Source organism: Callithrix jacchus, chromosome 5 (genome assembly GCF_049354715.1).
Source record: "Callithrix jacchus isolate 240 chromosome 5, calJac240_pri, whole genome shotgun sequence".
Lineage (NCBI taxonomy): Eukaryota > Metazoa > Chordata > Mammalia > Primates > Cebidae > Callithrix > Callithrix jacchus.
Window position 1 is genome coordinate 161,322,008 of NC_133506.1, and position 12,377 is coordinate 161,334,384.

At 39.4% G+C, this 12,377-nt stretch overlaps 1 protein-coding gene across 17 annotated transcripts in view; it reads left to right on the forward strand.

Annotated features, from left to right (window-relative positions):
* Positions 1-12,377, forward strand: part of DGKH (diacylglycerol kinase eta) — a 203,255-nt gene that overhangs the window by 184,715 nt on the left and 6,163 nt on the right. For 8 of the 17 annotated variants that reach the window (XM_035303416.3, XM_035303417.3, XM_054256833.2 and 5 more), the window contains 5 exons: positions 3,818-3,923; positions 4,860-4,952; positions 8,543-8,662; positions 9,005-9,113; positions 10,543-10,673. In XM_035303416.3, the coding sequence (XP_035159307.1) occupies positions 3,818-3,923; positions 4,860-4,952; positions 8,543-8,662; positions 9,005-9,113; positions 10,543-10,673 (559 nt within the window). Of the gene's footprint in view, positions 1-3,817; positions 3,938-4,859; positions 4,953-8,542; positions 8,663-9,004; positions 9,114-10,542; positions 10,674-12,377 lie in introns of all 17 variants that reach the window. The other 9 variants (XM_035303420.3, XM_035303421.3, XM_078375350.1 and 6 more) reach the window with 3 other exon arrangements.

Sequence of the window (12,377 nt, forward strand, 5' to 3'; positions counted from 1 at the left end):
GGAGGAGGGACCATGGACCGGTGTGTTCCCTCCTCTTCTCCTGAGTCTTACCCACCAAACGGGGCTACTAAGAGCTGTTTCACCAGGGTGTGTGAGGATTAAATGAGACTCTAGGAATGGGTGCTGTAAGTACATTGTATTAGTCCACTTTCATATGGCTACGAAGAACTACCCGAGACCAGGTAATTTATAAAGAAAAAGGGGTTTAAGCCTGGGCACAGTGGCTCATTTCTGTAATCCCAACACTTTGGAAGACTGAGGCAGGTGGATCACTTGAGGTCAGGAGTTTGAGACCAGCCTGGCCAACATGATGAAACCCCATCTCTACTAAAAATACAAAAATTAGCTGAGTGTATTGGTGGGCACCCACAGTTCCAGCTCCTGGGAAGGCTGAGGCAGGAGAATCACTTGAACTTGAGTGGTGGAAGTTGCAGTGAGCCAAGATCACACCACTGTACTGCAGCCTTGATGACACAGACTCCATCTCCAAAAAAAGAAAAAAAAAAAAAAGAGGTTTAATAGACTCACAGTTATACATGTCTAGGGAGGCCTCACAATCATGGCAGCAGGCAAAGGAGAAGCAAAGGCACATCTTACATGGCAGCAGGCAAGAGAGCATGTGCAAGGGAACTGCCCTTTATAAACCATCAGGTCTTGTGAGACTTACTATCTTGAGAACAACACAGAAAAATCTCACACCCGTGATTCAATTACCTCCCACCAGTCTCTCCCACAGCATGTGGGGATCATGGGAGCTACAATTCAAGATGAGATTTGGGTGGGGGGACAGCCAAAAGATATCACATATCACATCTGGTGTATTGAGTGCTCTGTTCACGGTAACTATTAGATTCTTCCCATACCTTCATCTGGTCCCCGATAAAAATGTTGAAAAAGTAAAGAAGCAAAGCAAAGCTCAGTGGTTTCAGGGGCTAACTCACATCTTTCCTCTACCCTACTATTTGCCATCTGCTCCCCACACCTTCCTTACTCTCCCTTTTAAATGTTTATTATGTAACTAGAATGTATGAGATGTTAGAGACATAAAAGACATACGCCCCCTACTGCTGGACCAATATTCAGAATTAGAATCAAGTCTTATAACCGCAAACCACTGGGCAGCTCAGAAGAAAGGAAAGAGAAAATGAGTATTTACTCAGCTCAACCCACACAGCTGCATTATTGTACATCTTTGCTTCTTATCCACAGGGATGTTAGTTTTAGGGTAAATACAGCTCTTTTAGATTCTATAGACAAGTTCTGTGGCCTCAAATTCACAGTGGTTTTTTTTTTAAAACCAAATAATGCTTTCCATGTTCTCCTCCTGTGAACCAACCAAATAATCTTACCATAAAAAAGAAGTTGTCTAGGCTTGCTTCTGGTCAACATAGTTTGGCTCCCCATCTGTTTTTAAATTTTGCAGATGAAATCAGGCTCACTTGTCTATTTTCAGAGTTTATTCATTGACTATGCAAACATATGTAATTTTCAGGCCTCTTCTGTGGGCCAAGCACTGTTTTAGGCTGGGATACGAGATGATTATGTGGCAAACCTAATTAATTGGCTCACAGGTTAGTAGGAGGGAGAAATGTGGCCAAAGTGTTGACATGAGACACACAGTGGGCTCTCCAGATACACAAAGGCGGTCAGAGGCAGTCAAGGAGGGCTGCCTGGAAGAAGTGACCTTTCAACCAAGTCTGGAGGGAAGAGTAAGAAAAGGAGCAATTTAAGCATGGGAACCAGCCTAGGAAGAGGCCCAGAGGAGTATGAGTGCATGCTGCTTTCAGGCAATCTCAGAGTGTGGGGTGACTGAAAGGTTGGCCTGGTATATGCAAGAGTGTGGGGAATGTAGATGAAGAGGTGAAGAGGAACAGATCTTCATTGGGCTGTTCTAGAAGTAGTGTGGAGGGGTTTTTTTTGGAAGACGGCAAAGCTAGGGCAAGGTGAACACTGAGAACACTGTAGGAATTGTCCTGATAAAAAAATGATAGACTAAAGCAGTAGAGACAGAAAGGACAAGCGAGATTAAAGACAGTTGAGGATTTCAAATTGGTAAATGGGCATGAATTAGGAGACAGGATGGCCTTCATGTTCTAGTGAATGGCTGGACGATTGTGGTGCCTTCGATGGGGCCTTAGGGTCAGGAAGAGCAGTAGGTATTAGAAGGAAAATGATAGGTTCCATGTGGGACTTGAGAATTTAAATTACATTAAAAATACGTACGAGATTCCACAGGCAGTTAGAAATGTTAATCTGAAGTTGATTTACCTCTTTCCCTTTCTTTGAAAGTTAGAATAGCCTTTATCCATCTCTGTTCTTCCGAAAAAGAGCTCATTCTTCATGATTTCTCGAGGTTGCTGAGAGTAGTGCAGAGGTAACATTTGCAGGTTTCTTTATACCTTAGATATCCATCGTATAATTCTTAAGAATTAAATTATTTTTCTTTACTCTTGGTTCAGCTGTATAGGGCTTCCGTCCCTTTTCTTGGTCTGTCCTTTCCAGATTGAAAGTCATTCTCCAGGAAGCTGTCATAAGCAAAAACAGTATTTGAATAGTCCTGCCTTCTTTTATTTATTTATTTAATTATTATTTAAAGGCCCTATTAATTAACTCATTAAACTGGTCATGACAAGACTCTTGTTTCTTTAGAGAGTCTTTTTCATCCTTGGAACATTCAGAATTAAATACAGACATGATGGAATAAGCTAAGCTCTTAGTAAAAGCAATTTGTGGAATAAGGTTTATAACCATTGGGACAATATATATACTGCCTTCTTGTTCATCTGCAAGCCTTACATCATTTTCTAGCAATTGGAGGAGCTTTTCCTCCTTTCCTGTCTTTGTCTTTAGTGCCTTCCAGGATTTGGTCTTTCCAGGACTGTCCTTGGAGGTCTGGATACCGGTGGAGTATGGCACAGCAGGCTGTGGAGTTGGATAGGCATGGATTCCGATCCTGGCCCTACCACTGACTGGCTCTGTAAACATACCCTGTCTGAGCCTCAACATCATCTTCAGTAATGTGCAGAAAATAAGTCACAGCTACATTTAAAGGCTGTGAATATTAACTTACACACTGCTTACGATCACTTCGTGTATCGATAACAAATACGGTAATGCTCTTCCCCAAGCTGTTGTGTTTGCAGTTTCAGTGAATGAAGGAGAAGTTTCTAGTCTTCATATTTGGGATCCCTCTCACTCTCTAAGGATACTGCAGAATGAAGTATTACTATATTTCGTTCTTCCGAATAGCCCTTCAGTATGCCTCTCTTTGGTTGTCAGCCTAACTTTTTATATAAAGATGTTTTATTTCATCGTTTTTGTTGCAGTGGGGTTTGGATTTGTAAACCTACCTATGCCATTCATAATTGATCAGCCGTTAAAAATGTTCTTCTATACTGATCTTCATATTTTTTTACTTGTTTTATCCTAATACTCCTAGACTTCAAACAAAATGAGCACTGGCCGGGCGCGGTGGCTCAAGCCTGTAATCCCAGCACTTTGGGAGGCCGAGGCTGGTGGATCACGAGGTCAAAAGATCGAGACCATCCTGGTCAACATGGTGAAACCCCGTCTCTACTAAAAATACAAAAAATTAGCTGGGCACGGTGGTGCGTGCCTGTAACCCCAGCTACTCAGGAGGCTGAGGCAGGAGAATTGCCTGAACCCAGGAGGCGGAGGTTGCGGTGAGCCGAGATCGCGCCATTGCACTCCAGCCTGGGTAACAAGAGCGAAACTCCATCTCAAAAAATAAAATTAAAAAAAAAATGAGCACTACTCAAAAAAGTTTTCTATTCGTTTCTTTCATTTATGCTTTTAGGATTTGTGACGCAGCCACGATTCACTGTGTTTTGGAGCAGGAATTGGCCCATGCTGTGAATGCCTGCTCCCATGCCCTGAATAAAGCCAACCCAAGGTGCCCGGAGGTGAGGATCTAATGGTAAATTCTCTTTCCACAGATTCTTTTGGGTGTTATGCTTGTATTTTAATACTGTAAAATATGCCCTGCCCTGTGAAAGAAAGTTGTGTCATCTATATGTGTCTCTACAAACTTATGGTAAATTTGTGGCCAACTTTTTGTTAATTTTCCTTTTCGTGACATTTTTTCATTCCCCCTCTTAAATTCTCTCATTTTTTTATGTTTCACTTTCAGTCACTTCTTACCTTCCATCTTCCTTCACTTCTTTCTTTTTTTAACTTTTCTCATCCTTTCTTACTCCTTCTTTTATCTTACCTTCTGTCCTGTACCTTGTTAAAGGGCAAGCCTAGGTATCATCAGCATGCGTTTTGTTAGAGATGTTCATTCATTTTCGAAGTTGTGCCCTGAAATTATTCCTACTTCATTTTGTTTTGCTAAATTGGAAATTGATGCTTTTGTTAAAATTTTAATGTCGAAGTTAGAATGCATAGAATATAACTCTGGAAATGCGATACATGGTGCAGTGCTATACTAGACAGAAAACTGATAGCATTCTTTTATTTTTTTGATTATTTGATTGAAGTTACTTAAATTAATATACAATTAAATGCTTGTTCTCAAGATTATGGTCTAAAAAGCAATATGGCTAGTGCTACTGAGAGTAAAAGTTTTCTTTGACTTAACTTTTTTGGGGAATATGTATATGCTGGTGCCAGTATATACATATTCGTCATGTAGGGGCTGTGATCCTGATTCTTTTGGTTTAGTAATATAATAATGAGATAGTCATGCTAACAAATGTATGAAATTTTGCAATTATAGAATTTTGGTAGATTTTTAAATGCTGTGAATTTAAGTTATAAGAATAAAATGTAAAGTATTTACTGGTAATGAAATCCTATTTTAATACAGATCACCTGTCTTTGATATTCTTCTTTCCTAGAGTCTTACGAGAGATACCGCCACTGAAATAGCCATCAATGTGAAGGCACTGTATAATGAAACAGAGTCTTTGCTAGTTGGCAGGGTTCCTCTGGTAAGGAAAAACATGATTGGTAACACAGGAATGATGGATTAAATGTCGGGATCTTATCTTCATTGGGGAACATACATCCAGCAGATTCTAAGGCAGAAGCCGCCTTCTGACTTCCATCCTGAGAGCTGCCTCTTCACCTGGCGTTTGTCTTCAAGAAAATACACGGCTGAAGTTGGGAGTCACGATTCAGGCTAACAGGAGTGGAGATTTCCCCTCATATATGCCATCCTGTTTTTGTGACTGCTCTGCCCCAGTCAGCTTTGAGAGACATGAACTTTATAAAGTGTAGTAGACATTCCTCAGGCACTTACTATTGCACACAAGTAGAGGAAATTACTGAGTTTCTTCCCTGAATTAACTTTTAATATGATTTGTATGGTCCTCCATGTTTACTTAAAAGAGGACACTCTCTAGACACAGTGTTTCGAAACTAAATTTCAGGAACTCTGCCTAGTTTAATCCAGATTGGTCCTGGAAAATCAAGTTTAGGCCAAGTCTGAATCTGACCACAGCCCATGGACCTCAAGCATAAATGCTGGAAGCTATGTGTGTCCTGTTTGGTTAGCAGTGAGAGTTAGTCTTTCTTCATAAATACCTCACCATTTTCAAGTATTCTAGCATCTTGGCTCTTGCTGCCACCTAGAGTTTGATTGTGGCTTATTCCCACATGCTGTTACCACTGTGTGGAAGGCCTAATCCATTTGCTGTTTACTATTCTTTTTTACAATTCTGATTAGTTGGTAGTTGATGATCTTAAAACATTTCTTTAGACAGTAATTTTCTCTCTTGGTTGGGCAAATCTACACCTAAATAAAAATGATACTAAGAGCCATAGTATCTGGCACAGTAGGTGAATGAATGGGAGGTGTGTCCCACACACCTTGCTATTAAGTGCCTGAGCTTAGGGTTTCTGTTTTCACCTGTGGTCCAGAAAAGTGCCACCTTTGGGGCATCCGTTGTTCTGAGAAGAGAAGCTGAAAGGCTGCATGAAGGCCATCGCTCTTATCTACCTCCAAAGGAAACTGGAACACAGCTTCTTTGGGACAGGAGGTGGCTGGCTCTACTATGGCCATGAAGAAAAACTTTTACAAAGAAACACTGGTTATCTCATTTGATAAAACTAATGGAGCCCCTTCTTGGCTATTTTTGGCACTACTGTTTTTAACCAGAATCTTCTGCTGCTCTTCTACAATAAGTCCTATAGAAATTCCAGTGACCTGTGACTTGGGTCCCAATTTTTGTATTGAGAACATGTATTTTTATGTTATTTGAAGTACATTGAAGATCACCTCTTACAATTAAAACCATAACTTATTCTGTACTTCTTTTCTCTACATGAAAAGTACCTGCTGAGTACTACCTTGCTAATATTCATTATTTGTATTATGTTAATACGGTTCCTCTCATTGTTAAATATGAATTTTGCTTTAAAATATGTACCAATTAATTTTACCAGAACCTTTGGCAATAGTGATATCACAATAGGGGGTTGATTATATTTGAGAGCAACTGCTTTACTCTTTATTTGTAGCGCCAGAATGCATTTGTAATAACCATTTTATCAGTTTTATAAGACACATTCTTAGACTAAAAGGAAAGCAGTAAATTTTACACACAACAGCGCAGAGAATCTCTTTTTTTTGATATAGGGACATACTCTGTCAGTGTTGTGATCTCTGCTCACTGTAGCCTCAGCCTCCCTGGTTCCAGGTCGTTCTCCTGCCTCAGCTGCCAAGTATCTGGGCCTACAGGCACGCACCACCACACCTGGCTATTTTTTTTTTCAATAGAGACCAGGTTTCACTGTATTGGCCAGGATGGTCCTGAACTCCTGACTTCAAGTGATCCACCCTTCTCAGCCTCCCAAAGTGCTGGGATTACAGGCATGAGCCACCACACCCAGCCCAGAATCTCCATGTTTTTAGTCACTACTAGAAGTGGTAAATACTGTGAATAACAACAGGAAACAAAAAAAATAATGTTCATAATAACAGTAATATCATCTTGGAACTTTTAGTTCTAAAATTTTATAAACGTATTTGTAAGAACTCTATAATTTTAAAGTAATTATAAATGTATTGACTAGCTAGAAGAGACCTCAACAATAATGTAGTCAGCCGGGCTCCGTGGCTCACACCTGTAATTCCAGCACTTTGGGAGGTGAAGGCAGGTAGCTCATTGGAAGCTGGGAGTTAGAGACCACCCTGGCCAACATGGTGAAACCTAATCTCTACTAAAAATACAAAAATTAGCTGGGCATGGTGGCATGCGCCTGTAATCCCAGCTACTTTGGTGGCTGAGGTACGAGAATTGCTAGAACCTGGGAGGTCAGAGTTACAACGTGAGCTGAGATTGCACCACGGCACTTCCAGCCTGGGCAACAGAGCAAGACTCTGTCTCAAGTCATCTTCCTCATCATCATCACCACCTTGAGTCACATTGTGCTATTTCCAGAGGAGGAAACAAAGACTTCTGAAATCAATTAACCTTCCCTTGGTTACATAGTTCATTACCAGGCGGGGACTAGAGTCCAAATGACTGCCTACCAGTTCTGTGTGTAGGAGTGTTTATTTCATATTTATTCATTTATTGAACTTGTAAATGCATTTTGATAACTTCTTTCAATGAGTTAAAGCAGATCATAGGTGAGCAGTTAAATTCTCTTTAAGGCACCCAAACCCAGTTTCAGATGATAAGTCATTGAGCTTTTTGCTTTGCCCCAAGTTTTACAGTTTTTCATCACAGATTTTAGGAGTCCTGGGGCTTTTTTCCTTATTCTTTAAGTTTTCAAGGAGATTTTTCTGCAGTTCTTCTTATATGACAAGTTTTTTACTGGTTCAAAAGGTATTATTTGTTCATGTAGTGTGATGACCTTTTTTTTTTTTTTGAGTCAGAGTCTCTGGCTCTGTCACCCAGGCTGGAATGCAGTGGCTCTATCTCTGCTCACTGCAAACTCTGCTTTCCAAGCTCAAGGGATTCTCCTGCCTTAGCCTCCCAAGTAGCTGGGATTATAGGTGTCCAACACCATGCCTGGCTAATTTTTGTATTTTTAGTAGAGAGGGGGTTTCACTATGTTGGCCAGACTGGTTTCATACTCCTGACCTCAAATGATCCACCTACCTTGGCCTCCCAAAACGCTGGGAATATGCACGTGAGCCACTGCGCCTGGCCTGGTGACCTACTTAAATCAGAAGTATTTCTGGCACAAATAAATAGAATAGTGAGACTACACACTTACACAACCAGGAAGAATGGGTAGATAAATGCTTGGGAAGCATGAAGGAGGGGGACAGGAAAGAAGGCATTTACACAGAAAAAAAAAACACCAAAAGAATGCTTTTCTATGAAGTTATTAAAGTTACAATAGCTACTCATATGATCTTTGGGAAGTAATGATGGGATTAAATCTGTCCTGATTTTTAAAAATGAAGTCAATATAAAATGATTTACTCTTCTCTTCATATTTCTTAATTTAAAAAACACTAGCTTAATAGGAAGTGAGGCTGTCCACTGTCAAAGTACAATAATTTATTCTACTTGAGGCTGGCCAGTGAGTCTTCTTTCGTTTTGTCTTCTAATCTGGTAAACAGCAGCTGGAATCGCCACACGAAGAGCGCGTATCCAATGCCTTACACTCTGTGGAGGTGGAATTACAGAAACTGACAGAGATTCCGTGGCTTTATTACATCTTACACCCAAATGAGGATGAGGTATGTCAAATTCAGCCTGCTTCTATGGAAATATAGACCTTATCACTGTAGAATTTGAACTCATCTTTGAAAAAGAGGTATTTAGAGGAAAAGAATTTCGAATACTACTTTCAAATGTACTGTTCTTGAACAAGTAAGAAAATGTATTTATGTGAACAAAGGCATTTTTTGGGAATTGGGACATTTTCGGTAGTACGTCATGAACGCTCTTTGAAGAAGTTATCACTGTTCTGTCATGTTTAGTGTTTATAATTTATTCTTCCTGTGCTAGCTCTATTATCAGAGTAGGCTTTTCTCCTTTTCATATCCTGAAATAATTCTTTTCTTGTTCGATTTGAACAGGAACCTCCTATCGATTGCACCAAAAGAAACAACAGAAGCACAGTATTTCGAATAGTGCCAAAGTTTAAAAAGGAAAAGCTTCAGAAGCAGAAGACAAGTTCACAGCCTGGTAGGTGGTCCACATGGGAAGGGGAAGTGTGACGTCATGAAAAAGAACTGATGACAGTGATATCATGGAGGACAGGAAAGTGTTCTGGAGCTAGGTGGTGCTTCAGCTTTGTGCAACATGATGAACGTACTGTCATTGGATTCTACACTTTAAATGGTTCAGATGGGGAATTTCATGCTTTATGAATTTTACCATACAAGAATCCTCTCACACCTAATACACATCAGACTATCAGTGGGAATCTCTAGTGAGGAAGCATACACAGAAAATGAAGTGGTTCCTAATTTGCTTCCAGGTTTAGTGGATGGCAGCATTTCCATTCAGATGGTTCCTTCTCAACAGCAATTCGAAGCATCACTGTATAATTCGTTTTTCCTCTTTTAAGTACAATTTTTAGATTACTTTGATAAATGGAATATAGAAACTTTCATTTACTCATTTAATTTGCCAGTTATATATATATATATTTTCTCCTGTTTTAAGGACACTGTTTCAAACCCTTGACAATGACAATGTGCTGTGATACTTGCATTCACAAGCAAAGATTAAGCCCCCTCTTGCTATTTCTCTCGTTCCTTTTTCACCTTTCCTGAGAGTTTAAATGTACAGGTGTGCTAGTACTAAAGCACCTTCCAGTTCTGTCTATACAATGGTAGCTGCCTTTCATAACCAAGTCATTTTATAAACTCTTCTGAGTGCACTCTTAAAAAGTGATGTAAACCTTATTTGTGATATTTATAAAGCAGTTACTGAAAACCATTTAAAAAACAAATATAGCAAATAAGTAGGCTTTTATTAAGCTAATCAATGTTGAATAAAATGGATAAGAAAATGACACACACTAAAAAATAATGTAATCCGACTAATCTCAGAGAGCAGTGCTATGGAATTTTTAAACAACATTAAATTGTGATTAATAGCACATTGGTTGCTGTTATTATCAATAGTAGTATAATCAATCAAGACGATATTTGAAGTCAGCAAGACTTTAAGCAGAAAGGTTTGTGTAAAATTGAATACCCCTATGAGATTTTAAATTGTAATTAGCCTTTGTAGATCTTCTCAGTCTATAGCTGTTTTCATACAGGGTCTGAAGGAAATCAGAGCTTATATAGAGCTTGTGCCATTGATCCTAATGATGTGAAATGCGTTTTGTATGCAGATTGGGTAGGTTGGGTGGCATTAATGAAGAAATTGGACGAAAGCTAAGCATGGGTGCACGGCAGCATTTTGTATAGCCGGATCCTTGTGTAGAGTGTGTAACCTGCATGGGAAAACGTGGAACCACAGTTTTGTTGAAAAACCACCTTTAACCTTTCTTTTGCTAGTGCTGCCGCTGTCCTCTGTTTTGCACCTTCTTTGGCCAACTTTGCTTTGTAATGCATTGAGCATGTAGAAATTAAGGGGGTTTTGCTCTTAACTTTGGTAGTTCAGAAATGGGGCACAGAGGAAGTTGCTGCTTGGCTGGATCTGCTCAATTTGGGAGAGTACAAAGATATCTTCATCCGTCATGACATCAGAGGGGCTGAACTTTTGCATCTGGAAAGACGAGATCTTAAGGTATTTCCTTTGTGCTCTTCTGCTCTTGAAAATGTTACTGCAAAATGGAATCTTTTCTCCTGTGCTTCTTCCAATATGTGCTTTTCGCTTTGCTTATGTTATGCAAATGTGTAGTAATCTAACATTCACTGTCCTGTGGTCTGAGTTCCTTCTATGCTTTTTAACAAGAATGTCAGCAGTATTTTCCTTTTGGAATCACTCTGTTATAGCTAAAGCTTAGCATGAACTCAGTAATTTTTCTCTGCATCCGCTGATATGACTATTCCTGTGCTAATATTTCCAAATGGATCATGTTTCTATCCACTGCTTTTATTGGATCAGCATGGAAGGTGATAATTTTGCTGAAAATGACTAAACAAACTAATATATGGTTGACTAAAAATTCATTCAAAATACCAATAACAAAGCCTTTCTAATATATGGAATGAGATGAGAGACTTAGAGCAACAGCTAATTAGAGTCTTACAATTTTGTGGTGTTTCTAAATCAGTCTTTCTTGGGTCACATGAGCAACTAGACTGAAAAATTTGAATTTCCTTTCTGTGACATATTGTTAAAATTCGATTATTCTCGAAAAGAAATTTTTTTCTTTAGTAAATGACATAAAACTTTTGTCTAGCTTTTGCTAGAAAACAGCTCAGAGCCTACTTGTTACTTATGATGATAGAGAAAACCCATTCATTTACCATCTGTAGCATTTCCCTTTTATTCTTTGGGTGAAGGTCTCAGGAGTAGAAACAACTAAACTAGGCTCTCTGGCCAAGGTTTAGGAATGGGATTTTGTCATGTATTTTCTTACCACATACTGCCACTTTAAATTTCTAACAAGTAGTAACATTTGTTGGAGTGATCCCTTTCCTGAGTTCTAAAATCCCTAACAAATTAATGAACTGTTGCACCTTCATCTACAAATATGTTAGCAAAGATCTTTGAATAGATAATAAGTAGTATAAAGATCTTTTTTCACAAAGAGTTTTGGCACGTCAAAAGGTGAGCACCACTTATACCCAAACAACGTTAGCCGTAATAAAAATAAAATAATTAATTAGATACGTTAGCTAGTTGAGAGTCCTAGATCTGGAACATAGCAAAATACGTAGTAGTAGATTCAGGAAGCAAAAGAAATGAGTCCACAAAAAAAGTAAATGTAGGGGGGATCATGATACCCAACATGTTTGTGTAACTTCTGATATCCTTGGCAGATGGCAATATTTATTAATGATGGATTAATATATTATGCTACCTTCTCTGCATGATACCTGCCCTCTAGAAGCATGCATCGCATTTGCTGTGAATAAGCATACATTCAAGGAAAAGACTGTGTGTATGTATAAAAATATACATAAATGTGTATATGCATGTTATAAATATACATACAAACATATAGATACATACAGGTACACATGCGATGAAAGCAGAATGAATGTGTAGAGTGGAAAAATATACACTAAGGCAAAGTTAGGTCAGAATAGGAGGGCCGGGCGCGGTGGCTCACGCCTGTAATCCCAGCACTGTGGGAGGCCGAGGCGGGTGGATCATGAGGTCAAGAGATCGAGACCATTCTGGTCAACATGGTGAAACCCCGTCTCTACTGAAAATACAAAAATTAGCTGGGCACCGTGGTGCGTGCCTGTAATCCCAGCTACTCAGGAGGCTGAGGCAGGAGAATTGCCTGAACCCAGGAGGCGGAGGTTGTGGTGAGCC